At 35.4% G+C, this 19,595-nt stretch overlaps 2 protein-coding genes across 2 annotated transcripts; both read right to left on the bottom strand.

Annotated features, from left to right (window-relative positions):
* Positions 1-3,153: 3,153 nt before the first annotated feature.
* On the bottom strand, positions 3,154-4,089 carry LOC139017908 (olfactory receptor 5J3-like). Its single transcript, XM_070426522.1, has one exon. The coding sequence runs from the start codon at positions 4,087-4,089 to the stop codon at positions 3,154-3,156; it is 936 nt and encodes a 311-aa protein (XP_070282623.1).
* Positions 4,090-15,070: 10,981 nt separating this feature from the next.
* On the bottom strand, positions 15,071-16,009 carry OR5AS1 (olfactory receptor family 5 subfamily AS member 1). The gene has a single exon (XM_070426521.1). It carries the CDS (start codon positions 16,007-16,009, stop codon positions 15,071-15,073), a length of 939 nt encoding a protein of 312 aa, XP_070282622.1.
* Positions 16,010-19,595: the final 3,586 nt, after the last annotated feature.

The following is a 19,595-nucleotide window of genomic DNA, read 5'->3' as shown; positions in this document are numbered from 1 at the left end:
TCTCCCCAACACCCCCCACCTTTGCTGACCTCCACCCAATCTTCTTCCCTCCTCCACTGGCCTTCACCACATTGTTGCCTGTGTGCATGGGCTATGCATATATGTTCTTTGGCTAAGCTCTTCACCTTCTTTTACCCAGTACCCTCCACCCCCACCCCTGACACCTAGAAGTCTACTTCAGGTATTCATGCTTCTGGTCCTATTTTGTTTATCAATTTATCTTGTTCATTTGATTTCACATATGAAGTCATACGGTTTTTGTCTTTCTCTGAGTGACTTATTTCACTTAGCATAATAATCTTCAGGTTTATCCATGCTGCTGCAAAAGGTAAGAGTTCTTTCATTTTTTACAGCGTCATAGTATCTATCCCATTGATCCCGTTGTGTCAATGTACCACAGCTTTTTTAATCCACTCATCTACTGCGAAGCACTTGGGCTGTTTTCATATCTTGGAATGCCTTTCTTTTTTTTTTTTCTTTTTAAATGTATTTTATTGATTCTCTACAGAGAGGGAGAGAGATAGAGTCAGAAACATCGATGAGAGAGAAAAATCGATCAGCCGCCTCCTGCACATTCCCCACTAGGTATGTGCCCCAAACCAAGGTACATGCCCTTGACCGGAATCCAACCTGGGACCCTTCAGTCCACAGGCCGACGCTCTATCCGCTGAACCAAACTGACCAGGGCTTGGAATGCCTTTCTTAAAAACAATTTTTTTTCTGGGAAGTTTTCCGTAATAGGGTCACATTGAAAGAAATATAGTCATGAAAATATCTGGAGGAAGAGAGAGATGCAGGCAAAAGGAATAGTTACTAGAGTACTGTCTGCCAAGCTTCTTTTATTTATTTATTTTTAATTTTTTGTATCGTGTAAAATATTACAAAGAGTAGTACATTTGTCTCCTTTTCTCCCCCTTGACTTTCCCCCACCCTCCCCTACCCGCCGTCTGCCAAACTTCTTTATGTAAAGTTGTTATTCTTAAATGTTTATTAATATACATATTTAGAGAGAGATAGGTAGGTACAGATATAAATACATCTATCTACTAGTATTTCTATATATAAATATATCTACCTCTCTACATACAGAAGAAAATTGACTATGTAATATTTTATTTATACTTAATGGCATCCATCGATATGTTGTTTCTACCAATTATTACTGTGGTGTTTTGCTAGTAAATTTATATTTCCCTTATTCTTCCAACATCTTTTAATTGAAATGATTTCATAAGAAAGAGTTTTTAATTTTTAAAAAAAATATTTTTATTGATGTTAGAGAAAGGAAGGGAGAAGGAAACAGATAGAAACATAAATAATTAGAGAGAATCATTAATTGACTGCCTCCGGCATGCCCCTACAGGGGATTGAGCCCACAATCCAGGCATGTGCCCTGACCTGAAATCCAACGATAACTTCCTATTTAATGGGTTGATGCTCAATCACTGAACAACACTTGGTGGGCATTTTTTTTTAAAAAAATATGCTTTTATTGACTTTTTAGAGATAGGGGAAGGGAGAGTAATAGAGAGATAGAAACATCAATGAGAGAAAAACATGCCCCTTATTGAGCCCCCAACCCTGGCATGTGCCCTGACCAGGAGTCGAATGAGGAACCTCTTAGTTCATGGGTTGATGCTTAACACAGAGCCACATTGGCCAGGCTCATTTTTTCCTTAGTTAGTTAGCTAGTTATACCAATTTGCACTCATTGATCATTACTTTGTTCTTTGGGGTATTACCCAATACTACCATCACTTATTTTGTTGCTCAAATTGTTCTAGCTTTGCTAATGGAACAATCATTGAATAGCTCCTGTGTACTTTGCTATTTGGAAATGTCCCTGTCATTTATGTTTGCTTGTTTTCACTTCTTACATTCTGGTAGCAAATTATGCTCCCGGCACTTCTATTTCTCTTGACTGAGCTCTAAAAACAACCACTTCTCCAAGGAGTATGGCATTTGAAACCAGGATCTATACAAATATTCTATTTATATGTATGTGCTTATAATTTTCCCGTAAGAATACACTTGAAACCCCTATAATTTTATTAACTGTCATCCCAATAAATTTACATTAAAATGAATACATCACACACATATTTTAAATGTTTTTATATTTCCAAATCTTGGTAATTATAACTTTTCAAAATGAAGACTCTATGCTGTAGCTAAACAGGTTTAGATTTGGGAACCATAATTCTGAGTTTGTGTCTAGAAATATTAACTACCATTATGGCCAGGTGCAAATTTCTTAATCTCTTTGATTCTGTGTTCATGTCTACAAAGTGACAATAGTAATTCCTATTTCATGTGTTTGTGAAGATAAAATTAAATTATATGGATTTAAAACATCTTCCATGTTTTATTGGCAATAAAATAGGTAGTCAATCAATATTTGTTTTGTGTTTTTAATATAAATAACTATCATAATCTATTATTTGTATACATCTACATTTATTAAACTACTTTCTCCACTGTTGGGTAATTACTTTATTCATAATTTTTGTTTATTTTTTAAATATAATATGGAATACATATTGATTTGGTTCCTTTAGCTAAATAATCAGAAATAGTATTTGGGGACAAAACTACAACTTTCCTCTACATATTAGTGTGAGGCATTCTAGAGCGGTCTGGCAAATTTTAATTTCTATGAACATTGTCCCTGACCATCAGTTTTACCATAATCTATTCACATTGACCACTTACATCAGTGGTTCTCAACCTGTGGGTCACAACCCCTTTGGGGGTCGAACGACCCTTTAACAGGGGTGGCCTAGAACCATCGGAAAAGACATATATAATTACATATTGTTTTTGTAATTAATCACTATGCTTTAATTATGTTCAATTTGTAACATTGAAAATACATCCTGCATGTCAGATATTTACATTACGATTCATAACAGTAGCAAAATTACAGTTATGAAGTAGCAACGAAAATAATTTTATGGTTGGGGGTCACCACAACATGAGAAACTGTATTAAAGGGTCTTAAAGGGTCGCGGCATTAGGAAGGTTGAGAACCACTGACTTACATCTTCTTAAACTCTAAGATTCCTTTGGGATAGAAGTTTTAATAAATTCATATACATATCATTCTCCAAAGCACCTGTTTGTATACTATGTTAGAGCACATTTGGTATAAAATTAACAAGGAAAATATTTTATTTCTATAGCCCTTTTCACAGCATCCTTCACCTCCTTATTTCTTAGGCTATAAATCAATGGGTTTAGCATAGGAATCACGAGGGTATAAAACACAGATACCACCTTTTCTTGTTCTAAGGAATATTGGGAGCTTGGTTGAATGTAACTAAAACTTATGGAGCCGTAGAATAAAGTGACAGCTGTGAGGTGTGAAGCGCACGTGGAGAAGGCTCTGTGTCTACCTGCTGCTGAGCGGATCCTCAGGATGGCAGTGACAATGAAGAAGTAGGAAATCATCACAGTTAAGAAAGTGATCAGGGCAATAATGCCAGAGAAGATTAAAAGCAACAATTCGTTCATGGATGTGTCGGAACACGATAGCTTTAACAGTGGGGGGAGGTCGCAGAAGAAGTGGCTGATGACATTGGGTCCACAGAAAGACAGTTTCATCAAGCCAATTGTGTGTGTCAATGAGTTGATTAAACCTCCTACACATGATCCAATGACCAGGGCAACACAAACCATTTTAGTCATAGCCGCCGTATAAAGTAAAGGGTTCGCAATGGCCATATAGCGGTCATACGCCATTGCTGCCAGCAAGAAGCCCTCAGTAGTAAGGAGTGACACGAATAAAAAATATTGCACAATACATGCAGAAAATGAGATCTTCTGTTCAACAAAGAAGTTCAGCAGCATTTTGGGTCCAAAGACTGAAGAGTAGCAGGCATCAACAAATGACAGGCAGCTAAGGAAATGATACATGGGTGTTTGGAGTTTGGGAGTTATGTGGATTAGAAAGAGCATTCCTAGATTCCCCACCAAAGAAATGGTGTAGATGAGCAAAAACAACACGAATAGGAACACTTTCAGCTCAGCACGATCTGTCAGCCCCAAAAGGATAAACTCAGTAACCAAGGTGAAATTAACATCAGCCATGTGTTTATTTTTCTTGGAACCTGTTAATGATAAGAAGATTGGAGTAAATTGAGAATAATCGTTCTGCACACACCAGACTAATTACAATCTCTAACTAGCTGTGTGACTTGTGTGATTGTTTTTCTGCTCTGTTTTCAAGCTTTTAAATTAGAACATTTTTCACTAGAAGTCTCTAGTCTTTTCAATCACTGTTTATTTGCTTGTTCCATAAGGAAATTCCCTGTTGAAAAATGAAAACATTAGTGTTTTAGCTTCAGGATGCATTCAAAATACTGGTCTTAGCGTGAAGGGAAAAAAAAGTGAATTTCATTCTAAAATATGTAAAGAAATCCAGTTTATAAAGCATAACAATAGTCAGAGTTGAAATTTTAATCTATGGTACTGTGAAACTCTTTTAAATTTCTCCTTTTGGATTAACAGTAGCTAAAGTCAAATATATTGGCTGTAAGAATAAACCATACTGTGGCATTTAAAGAAAGATATTCCACTTATGCCTTTGTTGTATTGATACTCCATGTTTTGTTGTAACTGGGATGTAATGAAAGGCAAGGCCCTGACATCCACAGTCTCTGGAATCATCCTTAGAAAATAGCCAGAGCCACTGGCTTTGGAGGAAACTTCCCACTGGGAATAGGGTCGGGGCCGGGGGGGGCGAGGGATACTCTGAGCTGAGGTATGAAATATAGTGAACAACAGTTTAGTATTAGTGTTTGATATCCAATAGAAATATCTTACTCAGGAAACAGAGTCTTTACCTATAAAATAAAACAAACCTATAAAAACAGACAGATACTGCTTCGCAATATTTTTTATGTTGCAACACATTTCTTAGAATATGCAATGCATTTTCTAGTTAGTCAATGCAAATTTGTTGATTATTATTACATTTCGTCTGAAAACGTTATAATTTTACATTGTCATTTACATAACAATATTTTAAACAGTTCACAATAGCATAAAAATATTTTAAACAGTTTACCTCCAAGAAATAAAGAATGATGGTTTTGGCTTCATTCTTTCATTTAGGAGACAGAGAAACTATTTTTTTTAGCACAGTAGGTAAAATTTGAAAAAAAACAGCATTATAAGATTACCGCAATAATCTATATATATATAAGCCTAAGAGACTGATTAATTGGTCGCTATGACATTCACTGACCACCAGGGGGCAGACGCTCAATGCAGGAGCTGCCCCCTGGTGGTCAGTGTGCTCCCACAGGGCGCTGCTCAGCTGACCAGGATACATGGAGCCAGAATGGCTGGAGCAGCTCCTCTCTGGCTGCCTGCCATTTTACACATTACTCTATCTTTCAGGGGATGTCGGATGCATGTTTCAGTCCGATCCCCGCAGGCCATGCTGAGGGACCCCACCAGTGCACGAAATAAAAAGATAACTATGTTAGATCTAGTTACTGACCCGTGAGTAATCCCCATGTAAATATGTAGTTATGGCTGACTAAAATTATTCCTTTAGGAAAGAATATATAGAAATGAATTAAAACATTGATTTCTTTATTGTTCTATTAGAAATTGCACAACAAATATTTATGTTAATATAAAAAATGAAATGTCAGTGTAGGGTAAGAAGTAAGAAAAGTGACCAAATTACAGATTGCTCCCACCCTTGTAATTTGAAGTGTTTATCAGTTTAAAATCTGAACACTTTTTTCTTCTTTTCTTTCTTTTTTTTTTTTTTTTGGTATTTTTAACTGATTCGCAGGATAGTATGTATAAGGGATATTCAAATAAGTTTATTTAACTTACCGATGGAAAAACAAATGTCCAACACCTTAGCTCATGTAGGAATCTCATGATCACTCATTCCCATGATCTATTTCTCTGTATTACTCCCCAAACAAAAATAAAACAAAAAGTTCAATTTATGTGATATTTACAGTCATTCATAAATTAGGTAAATGATAGAAGTTATAGGCAGCAGGATTCAAATTCCAACTTCTCCTTTATTATATGAGAACCAAAGACAAAGTCTTCACGGTGTGAAAGTAAAACTGATAGGATCAAAACACCATTGTCTCAGAAAATAGGTTTGGATGAAACGTTCAGTTTTATATTTACCTTAGTTCAAATGGGAATATGGTCCCTAGAGTCAATCTTCTAATTAAAAGGATATATTGAATATATTATTTAAAGTTCCTCTGTGTTTCTTGAGGGATTTAGGAGACTCTCAAGAATTTAATTACTCCCTTCAGGCATTTAATTTTTTGAATGTGACCATTAATAGAAGAATACATTGTATGTGGGACAAGGATAGGGAAAAAAAAAACACACAGAATATGTGGCCCAGCTGGTATGGCACAGTGGTTGAGCATTGACCAATAAACTAAGAGGTCACAGTTCAATTCTTGATCAAGGCACATGCCAGGGTTGAGGGCTTCAATCCAGTAGGGGGTATGCAGGAGGCAGCAGATCAATGATTCTCTATCATCATTTATGTTTGTATCTCTCTCCCTCTCTTGAATCAATAAAAATATATTTTTTTAAAAACCCAGAATATATGATCTCTGAAAAAAAAAAAGCAATAGAATTGATAGTGATGCCTGCTTAGTGCTTTAGCAAGGGAAGCTTTTCTGGGCCAAATTTTCAGAAACACACACATGAACACATACACATGCAAAATCAAAATCCACACATAATTAGGATTTTAGGTAGTAGAACAAGACCTGATAAAAAGCAATTCCATTCCCTTGAATTTTGAGAATGGAATCAAAGAAAATAAAAACTACTGCTTCCTCACAGTCCACCTTTAAATGAACCCGCGTGCCCATCTCTTGAATGTTTATTCAGTCTAGCACGTGTTCATTGATAGAAAATTTGGGATTTTTTTTTGCCTTCACCTAAAAATGAATTATGAGGGATTCTAGTAATAATATTTCTCACTTTCTCTTATGTATGAATCTAAATAAGAAATTTAATTTATTCTTTATTCTAAAAACACTTAAATTTTTCCTTCTTAAATGCAAATTTCCTAAATGCCTAAATTAAAATCTAATGGGGCAGTTGATAGGAGTAGGGATTAAGTGATATTTTAATCATAAATTAGGCCAAAGGATAATCTATTATTTTAGAAGGTCTAGACCATTTCAAGTATCTGATATATTCTGTTTCTTTTAAGACATATAATTTATTTTCAGTCTATATATAAAGAAATATATAAGGATTATATATATAAGAATTATATGTAAAAAATATAAAGAGATTAAATTTCTCAGATAAATATTTATTTTCTCCTAAGAAATTGTAAATTAAGTAAACAAAATTAAATGAATAAAGAAACATTAAGAACGTCTGTAAAAACTCAATTGAAAGAAAAAACAACAAATAATACATTCAGAAAGTACCTATCAAGTCTTCTATCTTCTATAGGACATTTAATCCTTTGAAGTTACATGAAATACCATGTTTAAAAGCACAAATTTACTAAAATGGCTTCATGCCATTCATTAGATACTCAAATATGTACTCAAACTAAGACCTAATAGCTTTATGAGAAATAAACCTGATATTAAGTAAAAATATTGATACTTAGAATTCTTATAGTGCTGCAATTACATTTTACATATAGAAAAATTTATTAGCATTATTTAAAATGAATTGGCATATACTTAATGAGACCTTGTCAAGAACAAGGTCTTTATGTGAAAAATATTCAGAATTTATATTAATTAATACACTACATTAAAGTGTTATGTTTTAGCAAATAATGAACTCATTTCAAATAAAAGTTGAGGGACACTTATGGTACTACTAGAGGCTCGATGCACAAAGATTCATGCAAGAGTAGCCCTTCCTTCCCCTGGCTGCCAGCACTGCCTTCGCTCGGGCCCAGAGCCGCCTTTCTGCCTTCTGCCTCTCCTTGTCACGTCAATTTGCATATTCCCTCCTTATTGGCTGTGGTCGCTGCCATCTTTATAGCAAAGTGACAGTTAATTTGCATATTACTCTTTTATTAGATAGGATAAGCTGTGGTCATTTTAAGTGTATAAAGACTTTTCAAAAACATACTCCAGGGCAATTACTACCACCATCAAAATATAGAACATTTCCATAACCCCAAAGTCTTTTGTTCTATTTATAAGAAACACCTACCTCTAACCTCCAACCCTGAGGAAATACTGACCAGCTCTATATCTCTTTCTATGAGATATGCTTTAATAGAGTTTCATAAAATTGGGATAATACAGTATATGCTTTTTCTGTCTGGATTTTTTCAATCAGAATAATGTTTTGAGATATATCTACATTGTTATATAAAGCATTAGTTGTTTGTTTTTTATTGCTAAGTAACATTTCTTTGTGTGGTTATAGCACACTGTATATTCTCTCACTTACTAATGAACTTCTGTCCCTGGAAAGACACCATTAAAATCTAATAGGACAAGCCACAGAATATGAAAAGACAGTCATAGTATGTGTATATGACAAGGCACTTCTATCCAGAATACATTAAAAATTACTGATAATCAATAAGAAAAAGACAAATAAGAAAAATAAATATGAAAAAAATAGAAAAGGGACTTTGTAATGAAAAATATTCAAAATAGCCAATAAGATGATGTAAAAATGTTCAATATCTTTACTCAGACATTTCTAAGAGATGTGTGTAAATGGTGCAGGCACTTTGGAGAACTGTTTGGCAGTACCTGAATATAAGCCTGATTTATCTCCCAGGACTTCCACTTAGGGATGAGTATGTGTGTCCGCAAACACACAGAAACAAAAATGCTCCTTTATTTGTTTTCTCAACTGAATGTGCTGGCTAGAACCTTCTGTATAATTTCAAATAGAAGTGGCTATTATGAATATCCTCATCTTGCTCCCAAAATCATTCGTGGGTGTGGTAATGCTGGATATCTTATCATTAACTATAATGTTGGCTGTAGGTATTTATACTCTACAAATATTTTGTAGAGTTTTATCATTATTAGATATTAAAATTATAAATATTTTTAGCATCTCATGGTAGTATATTATTTTTTTCTTTGTTAGGTCAGTTAAAACTACCTTCTTTTCTTAGAGTAAGTCCCTAGTTAAATTTACAACTAGAGGCCCAATGCGCGAAATTCGTGCAAGAGTAGGCCTTCCTTCCCCCGGCTGCCAGCACCAGCTTCCCTCTAGTACCCAAACCTGGGCTTCCCTCCAGTTGCTGGCAGCACCCAGGACCCAGGCCTCCCTCGCAGCCTTGTATTCATCTGGAAGGTCATCTGGAAGGATGTCTGGTCTAATTAGCATATTATACTTTTATTATTATAGACTACAGGCCCAGTGCATGAAATTTGTGCATGGAGGGGGGTGTCCATCAGCCCAGCCTGCACCCTCTCCAATCTGGGACCCCTCAGGGGATCCCTCTCACAATCCAGGACTGCTGGCTCCTAACCACTTGCCTGCTTGCCTGTCTAATCATCCCTAACTGCCTCTGCCTAGTGACCTGATTGCTCCTAACCACCTCTGCCTGCTGGCCTGATCGCCCCCTAACTGCTCCCCTGCCGGCCTGATCACTGCTTAACTGCACTCCTGAGGCCTGATTGCCCTCTAACCACTCCCTTGCCAGCCTGATCACCCCCAGCTTCCCTCCCTGCCAGTCTAATAGCCCCAACTGCCCTCTCCTGCTGGCTTGATGGCTCCCTACCTGCCCTCCCCTGGCAGCCTGATTGCCCCTAACTGCTTGCTCCCCTGCCAGCTGATCGCCCCTAACTGCCTATGCCTCAGCCTCCGCCACCGTGGCTTTGTCCGGAAGAAAGTCGGACGTCTGGAAGATGTCTGGTATCCAGTCCAATTTGCATCTTACCCTTTTATTAGTATAGATTATTTTCCCTAGAATTTTGGTTTCTCTGCTATAAGATGCACTAGCCTGTAATTATCTCTCTTTGTATTGTCCTTCTTAGGTTTTGAGATCAGTGTTTCAGTGGTTCCATAAATTTAATTTTAATTTCTTTCCTTTCTGAAAGAATCTTAAAATTATATCCTTTATTGCCTGTATATTAGGAATACATCATGAGAGACACAAGACACCTGAAGTTTTCTTTCAGGATATATTTTTTTTTTCTTATAAAGTTTTAATGTTGACAGTATTGCAGATGATTCACTCCCTGCCCACCCCTTGCCCAGCTCCACCCATCCCGCCTTCCCCTCCCATGGCCTTCACCATATCATTGTCCCTGTCCGTGGGTGATGCATACATGTTCTTTAGCTAATCCCTTCACCCTCTTTATCCAGTCACCCCTACACCCCTCCCCTCAAGTGCTGGCAGTCAGTTCCATGTATACATGCTTCTGGTTCTGTTTATTTTGTTAATTAGATTCCACATATTAGTGAGATCATATGGTATTTGTCTTTCTCTGACTGGCTTATTTCACTTAACATAATAATCTTTAGATCTATTCATATTGTTGCAAAGGGTAAGAGTTCCTTAGTTTTTACAGCCACATATTATTCCATGTGTACATGTACCACAGCTTTTTGATCCACTCATCTATTGATGGGCACTTGGGCTGTTTCCAGATCTTAGCTATTGTCAATAGAACTGCTATGAAAATAGGAGTGCATATATTCTTTCTATTGGTGTTTCGGGATTCTTAAGATATATTCCTACAAGTGGGATCACTGGGTCAGAAGGCAGTTCCATTTTTAATTTGGGGGGGAAACTCCATACTGTTTTGCATAGAGGCTACACCAGTTTGCATTCCCACCACCAGTGCACTAAGGTTGCAGGATATTTTTTATAATTATAAATTCAGTATCTTAAACATATTTATAAATATTTAGATAATCTAATTGGTTTGGACTTGTTTTGATAAGTCTTCTTTCTCAAGGAACTTTTTTATTTCACTTAAGATCTCTCCTTAGGAATTTTTTAATAGTTATAAAACCTCTAATGGTATTTTCATTTCTGTTTATGGTATTGGTAAATTTTGTTTACTCTCACTTTTTTCTTATTAGCTTTGCTACTGTTTTATCTCTTGGTATTATTTTAGAATAATTCCTTTATTATTCTTTTATTAAATAATTTTTTAATTTATATATTCTATTTTTATTTATTGTCTTTCTTCTTACTTTTTCAACTTGATTTATTTCAAACATATTTTAAAATTCACACTTTTATTTTTAAAACATAGGTTTTTCATGAATGCGTTGCTTTACATATGAAGAGTGATTACGTGCCTTTTTCTTATTAAAATTTTACTGTGATCAGAGAATATACTTTGTAGGATTTCAATTATTAAAGTTTGTTTTATGACTTAACATATAATCAATTTTTAAATGTTCCATGTGTATTTTAGAATGAGTGGCATAGTGTTTCATGTATTTCTACCCACTTAATTAAATTGATTATGCTGTTATTTTTATTGGATTGATCTGTCAATTACTCAGAGAGCTTTTTAACAACCTCAGTTAGATCTGTGAAATTTATTAACTCACTTTCATCAGCTATCTTATAAGTATTTTGAAGTAAATTAATAAGTAAATTCAAATTTAGAATCATTTTTATTTACCACTAAGAAGAATCCCTTTTTAAAAATAATATTGTTCCTTAGTGTTTGCTTTTTCAAATATGAATATAGTAACACCAGCTGTCCCTAGGTAACTTTTTCCATTTTTTTCCTTCCAATCTGCCTGTGTCCCTGTATCTCTGTACACATGATACTTTGGGTTCTTCTTTTTTTAAAATCTACTCCAGTGGCTCTCAATTCAGTCAAGTTTGCCTCCTTCCTCTACCCCAGGGCATATCTGACAATTCTAGATACTTGTTTAGTTGTCCTAATTGGGGAGGAGGGATGTTACTGACATCTGCTGTTAATTTACAATGAACAGGATTCCACCACCACAAAAATTCATTGAGTCCAAAATGGTGATATTCTTAAGGTTAATAACCCGGATTTAGTTTGTCAATCTTTGTTTTTATGTAGTAATTGGCATAGCTGATTTTTCTGGATGTAGGCACAGATTCAGGGAAAACAGAAAATAATTCTTAGAATACCACTATTGGAATTATAAAATTAAGTTAGATCTAAAAAATTTCCAAAACCTATCATTATGAAAGATTGGAAAGAAGTGATTGTCCCTGTAATATAGCTAAAACATAAAAATTCTCAGATATCCCATTTTCTATAGAATATCTGAAAAAATTTATAAACACACAAGTAGCTGTAGATTGTAAATAAACCAAATATTAAATACCATAAAAAATACACACACTCACACACACAAATGTTAAATACAGATGTTGTGTAAATACAAAAAAAGAACAGTTGAAAGATAAATACACCACAGATTAGGAAATTGTCTATTTGGAAAAGGTACTGAAATCATACCAGTTGGTAACAGATACCTTAGTGTAAAGACAACAGGAAATATCAAAAGCTTAAATAAACCCACATTACCCCTTCCAAACATACTCATAGGTCGGTAAGGTCAAGAGTAAGCAGTGTAACTAGAAAAAAGCATCTTTTCATGATCCTTAAAGTACTTACTGCGGAGACACCAGACTTTCTATGTTTGGGCCTTCGCTTGCAGAGACACAAACTGAGTCTCATGGTATAGATGGAATCTCAGGTGTCCGCTGGTTGGATTATTAGCATCTTTTCTGGTCTCCTGGGACTGGAACTAATCAGAGTAGCAGGTCTCCTCAATAGCTATGCATGACATCACACCCCCACATTTTTAACAACTATTCACATTAAAGTGTTATGATTACACAGCGAGAGAGAGGGAGAGAGAGAGAATGAATTGAATTGTATGCTCTTCTTTGGGAATATTTATATAAAATGTCTGCTTTCCTTCTCTCTAACAATTCAATAGGCATAATAGAGCTGTGGATAGTGTGGAGATTTTGCAAATATTTCACATAGTTTTATTAGCTTTTACTTAATTTTATATTTAGCTTTCTTTAGTCAAACAGATCATATACACATTATTTGTGTGTTTGGAAAGGGGAGTAGATGTTTTTTTGTGCAGTCTGTTGTTAATTAGTTAGCATGTCGTTGGGGATACAAACTGTGTCTCATAGTGTAGATGGAATTTTTTTTTTATAAGGAATTTTTTTTAATATATATTTTATTGATATTTTACAGAGGGGAAGGGAGAGGAATAGAGAGTTAGAAACATCGATGAGAGAGAAACATCGATCAGCTGCCTCCTGCACATCTCCTACTGGGGATGTGCCCGCAACCCAGGTACATGCCCTTGACCGGAATCGAACCAGGGACCCTTCAGTCCGCAGGCTGACGCTCTATCCACTGAGCCAAACCGGTTTCGGCATGGAATTTTAACATATAATTAGAGTAAGTTATAATATATGCAAATAAATAAAATAATGAAGTCATGTCCATCCAAATATTGTACAAAATTTAAAGATTTATGACATCCTATTGTGAAGATACTGATAGAACATTAACATGCTTTAGATACAAAATGGAAGTTATTACTATATCACAAGAGAACAAATTTATTAGAACTAATAGCAATGTATCAATTATAAATTATGGGAAGTCTTCGCCATGCTACTTCACAGTGTTTACAGCCAAGAGAAAGTTGGATTCTCAATTAATACTCACTTTAATGGTTTCATTTGTCTTATAGTAGTGAGTAGAGACCAGAAATGCTGCTGAACACCCTAAAATGTGCAGGGTAGTCTTCTTCTCACCCCATCCCCACCCCCCAAAAGAAATATTAGCTCAAAGAGACAATAGTGCTGCTTTTAGAAACTCAGAGCTTAATTGACTCATAGAATAGCAGGGTTGGGGGCTGGGTAAAAAAGGTGAAGGCATTAAGTAAAACAACAAAGATAAAAACCTCATTGACACAGACAATACTATGTTGATTGCCAGAGGCAAAGGAGGGTGGGAGAGGTAGAAGAAGTGGAGGAAAGATAAATGGTGAAGGAAGGAGACTTGACTTTAGGTGGTAAACACACAATAAATATGCAGATGATGTATGATAGAATTATACACCTGAAACATTCATATAATTTCATTAACCAATGTAACCAATAAATTCATTAACATTTTATATTAAAAACTCTTTTATGGCTTACAAATGCATTGTGGTTTATTTATTTTAAACTAACTTATTTTGAAAAGTGAATTATAACTCTTAGATAAAATAGGTCACTATTAAAGAAGCTATGTCCCTTAATACAATGGAAGAATGATTAGAAGTCAGCTCAGTAATGTGGTGTTTTAGAACGTAGAGTACACTAAAATAAAAGAACAATTCAAAATAACCCGTATGCCAGGTGCTGCATAGGTGTTGGAAAATAAACCGAAGTATTTATTCCCTGATGGCAAGGAGCTTCTAACATGGGTGGGTTGACAGATAAGTCAATGTACAACTTCAACACAACATAATAAAGAATATAATGACTCAGAGAAATACAAATACCATATGATCTCACTAATATGTGGAATCTCATTAACACAATACAATTATGAACAAAATGGAACCGGAAGCATAAATACTAGTACATGGAATAGACTGGCCGTTGCCTGAGGGGAGGCAGGTGTAGGTAACTGGATAATGAAGGTGCAGGGATTAGCAAAAGAACATATATGCATACCCCATGGACAAGGACAATAGTGTAGTGAAGGCCAAGGGAAGGGGGTGTGGGGGTGGGTGGAGGGGGGCAAAGGGGGGAAACAGGGGAACACCTGCAATAATGTCAACATCAAAAAATTTTAATTAAAAATAAGAATATAATGAATCAGAATACAAAGCTTTATAAGAACACTAGTTGAAGAGTAAATATTATTTAATTCAGGAATGTTTCACAGAGTAGAATATTTTAGAGAGAACATTTCCATAAGAGAGGATGAAAGCAGTTTAAAGGAGTGAAAATGGAAAGTTATCTTTATTTCTGGAAATAAATTTAAAATAGTTGACACAAGTTGTTCATGGCATAGTCATCATGCTGATATTGGAAGGGCAGGCTGTGTTTTTAATATTTTTCAGTGATTGAAATTCTCAGTTATTTGAAAATCCCGTTTCTTGCTAATAGTTTTTGAAGGGCATTTTTTACGTCCTTGTTTCTGAAGCTATAGATTATTGGGTTAAACATGGGGAAAACAACAGTATAAAACACTGCAACTACCTTATCAGTGTTTAGGGAATAGCTGGTGGTGGGACGTAGGTACATAAACAGGAGTGTTCCGTAGAATAAGGTGACTGCCACGAGATGGGAAGCACAGGTGGAGAATGTTTTGCTTCTACCACTTGAGGACTTGATGCTCAAAACAGTGCTGAGGATACAAAAGTAAGAGATAAATATGACCATGAAAGTGCTGGTCTGAATGAAACCACATAAGACGAAGAGCAGAAGCTCATTGATATGGGTGTCTGCACATGATAAAGCCAGGAGAGGTGGGATATCACAGAAAAAGTGGTTGACAATATTGGAGCCACAAAATGGCAGCGTGAACGTGAGGCAGACATGTACCATCGAAGTCATACTTCCACTGAGGTATGCCAGCACGATGAAGCAGACACAGACTCTGCTAGACATGAGGGTAGGATAGAGCAGTGGGTTACAGATGGCTGCATAGCGGTCATATGCCATTGCTGCCAGGATGAGGCACTCAGCATCAGCAAAACAACCGAAGAAAAACATTTGCAGGGCACAGCCAGAGGGGGAGATGCTTCTCCTGGATGCTAAGAAATTCACCAGCATTTTAGGAGTGATTGCTGTAGAATAGCTGATATCTAAGAAAGACAAGTTGCTGAGAAAATAATACATGGGGGTTTGCAAGCTTGGGTTGATGTGAAATAGGATTATTAGGCCCATATTTCCCACCACAGTTAGTGTATATACTATGAGAAATAACAAGAATAGTGTGATTCTGAGAGGTAGATAATCTGTGAATCCAACAAGTAGGAACTCAGTTGGCATGGTATAATTACTCTCCAACATCTTGGTTTTCTTGTTCTTCCCATCCAAAATAGATGGTGTTGGAATACGTGAGTTGACTCCAGTGATCAATGAATCAAGAATATCTTTCTTCTCCCTTCTAAAGAAGGATAATAAAATTATAGTCATGACATACTGTCTAATATAATTGGTTTGTTTTTATTTTTGTCATTTTCTTTACTTTTTAATATATGTTTTACTGTTGATAGTGTTACAGATATCTCTCATTTCCCCACCTGTCTTCCTCCACCCAGCCCTTGCTCACCCCCTCAGGTCTTCACTACCCTATTGCCCATGTCCATGGCTATGCATATTAGTATATAAGTTCATTGGTTTATCTCTTCTCATCCCCCGAACCCCACATCAAGGTATATCAGTCTGTTCCCCAAAAATGTAGACACACAATGTCTGTAGATTCTATTACATTTTGAAAATAAAATATATTTTAATAAACACTGCATTTTTAATAATTAAAGTGTGTCTACATTTTTGGGACACCCTTTATATTGACAGAGTCCTGGTTTCACTTCTTACCCAAAATACTTTGGTGCCTATGGTGTTGAAATATTTTCTACTGCTGTCCAAATATTATAAGATATTATTTAAAAAACTGTTAGTGCTGGAAAGAACCTCAGCAATTATCAAATCTATTCTTATTTTTCAGATTGGTTGACTAAGTCACCTTCACAACATCATTCAACAAGTGAGATGTTTACTAGTGATTTAAATCTGTGTGTACCTTATTTCCATAAATGGGTTATGGGATCAAAGTTCAACTTTCCTTCTTTGAGTGCCCATGAAATTAAAATTGTTTAGAGGATTTGTTGATTAAGAAAATGAAATCCCTAATATTTCATTTCTCTTGAAGGATTCATGCCACACTACTTTGAGCCAAAATCTCCTAAAAGAATTTGAGCCCACTGATTTCCAAGGAAATCTCATCTGACAAAGCTGTTGTTGGTGCCCATGAGTGGATTTTTATTTGCTACTCTATTCGAAGTATGACTATAGAATGTGCTCTTTCTTCTTTTCCAATGGCATTGTGCTGTAGTGGTTAAACACTCATAGGCAAAAGTGAGTTTAACTTCTGATGCCATATCTAATATTCTATAAGTCATTGAACTTCTTTATGCCTACATTTTTTTGTTTTGTTTAACTGGCCTAATAATATACTATAATGCTGAAACCAGGATTAAACTAGATAACAAAGCACCATTTACAGGGCTCGTTGTACTATAGATGTATTAAAATGTATCTATTACTACTATTAATGTCATTATAATTATTGATGTTAACATCTGATTTGAAAACCATAAGTTCTCTGACAGTTATAGAAATGTTGTGTATTTATTGTTATGATTCGAAATATACTTGACTTGTTTATGACTTAATAAAGTCATTTTGATCTACTTGTATGGCTTGTGACATTATTTTGATTTATAGTAAGTCCTCACTTAACATCATAGATAAGTTCTTGAAATTTGGGGGAAATGAAGTAATACAAAACCAGATTTTCCCTAGATTAATTGATATAAATAAGGTTAAGTTCCTACAGGATCACATCAACATTATTATGAAATGACGTTGCATAAAACAATGTTATTAGAGGTCATGCTGTATTTGTTTATGGCTTAAGTGAAGTTGTTCTGATCTAAAGGTGATTTTTTATTTTTTGCTTTGAGGAGGCCATGTCAGGATGATATAATTAAAATTATTGTGCTACTGAGTTCTTATTGATATAAACAGATTGAGGAGCCACTATGACATAATGAACTTTTAAACTTCAGATACCAAGAGTTTATGAGGACTTACTGAGTGTTTGGCATTGGCAAGGCTACTCTTTGCTGACCTACATAGCTCTCCACCTAAGGACATTAGCTCCTATCACATCAGGACTAGTTTTTGTGGGCAGTGGAAACATGAATCAGTCTCATGAAGGAAATCATCTTGCCTGCCAACATCAGCACCTCTGTTCTGATAGGATAACATCACGCTCTAGCAACAAAGGACTTTCCATTAATGCTGACAGCTAGACATCAGCTTTTGTGTGGCTTAACTGACTCCTCTGAGAGCCAACTCGTGGACAGGTACACCACAACTAACGTTAGACTTTATTTATTTCCCCTTTGCCTGGAACAGTACCATAGTGAATCTATCATTAGTTTGGAGTAGTTTATTTCTGTTGACTCATTAAGAGATATTATCCTGTATGCTATTGGCTTGTGAAATCTTTTTGTTACAAATTACAATTCCAGCAGTGAACCTGTGTTAAAAAATTGGCAAAGACCATCTAAGTCTTTGAGCATAACTGTACCTCAGACAAAACATGGGACAAACATAACATAGGCATACTCTCTATGCCCATAGAAACTAAGGTTTATCCTGCTGATGAAGTTTAGCTTAATTCATTTAGCTTACTCAGTTTCATTAGACCATTGAATTTCTCCAAGTTCCAAAATAGGCACAGTGAGTTTCCCCCTCATAATAATAAGGAACACGATGAATCAGACAGTGAATTTTGGAAACTGTCATGGTTAAGGTAAGGTTAGAATTATGGCCCACCCCATCTCCTACCTACTCCCCCAGCCTACAGAGTCAGCGAAGACACATGATATCTAAGGCAATATTATCTGTGATACTCACACAAGATATTTTGTTGATATTTTGGAGAATCAGTCACTTACCTCAGTATCATCTAGAATTTTGAAGTAAAAGAATTTATTTTGAATAAGACACTGGCAACATTTTCTCTCCAGTTATGGAGCAATAGCATAGCGAATCCATCTTGTAATAGATCTTGTAAGGGATGAATATTTATCACATAGTTTGTGACAAGTGGGACATTGCCCCAAGATAATCCCCAGCCCCAGAAGGACTTTGGATAAACAATTACTTTTGTTCCAGTGAAATGGCTTGAATGATTTATTTTAAATGAGAAAGATAATGAACTGACTATAATGTGGCCAGGTACAATATAACATATGTCTCCTTCACTGGGAGATCTTTGATTAAAAAACAATATCAACAACAAAAATCCTTAAATTATACCAACAAAGAAAAAGATGTATCCTGTATATTCTATGATGTCTATCAGATACTTAAAGACGAGCATTTAGTTACATAATGGAGTTCTAAATTACAAGCTCAATGCTATTAAGAAGAATCCCAGGGACCCTAATTTTTGTTTGTTTCTCAAATATCTGAGTGACTGCAAAGAAATGTGTCTTGAATGGTAAGATATAAGAGTGAGAGTTGTGACAAAAATACAACCGCCTGGATTTGAATGTTAGTTTTGTCACTTCACAACTGTGAGACATTGAGCTACTTATTTAATCTTACTTTTATTAATTGGTAGATTGTGAATAATAATTGCCCCCTTTATCAGATTCTTGTGAGGAGTGAGATAACACATGTACTTAGCACCTGATTTTATTCATTTAATGGCTACTAGCTTTCTTTTGCAATTATACAATTATAGCAATAAAATATATATTTATCTCACTTAAATAAAATAGAAAATCATTAACAAGTAGAATTTGCTCATGAACACAGTAAATAAATATTTAACAGTCAAAAATAAATCAATGCA

Source organism: Myotis yumanensis, unplaced genomic scaffold, assembly GCF_028538775.1.
Source record: "Myotis yumanensis isolate MYYU_CA2020_CCGP unplaced genomic scaffold, mMyoYum1.0.hap1 SCAF_10, whole genome shotgun sequence".
NCBI lineage: Eukaryota > Metazoa > Chordata > Mammalia > Chiroptera > Vespertilionidae > Myotis > Myotis yumanensis.
The sequence above is the reverse complement of the archived record's forward strand: the minus strand, read 5'-3'. Positions and strand labels throughout refer to the sequence as shown.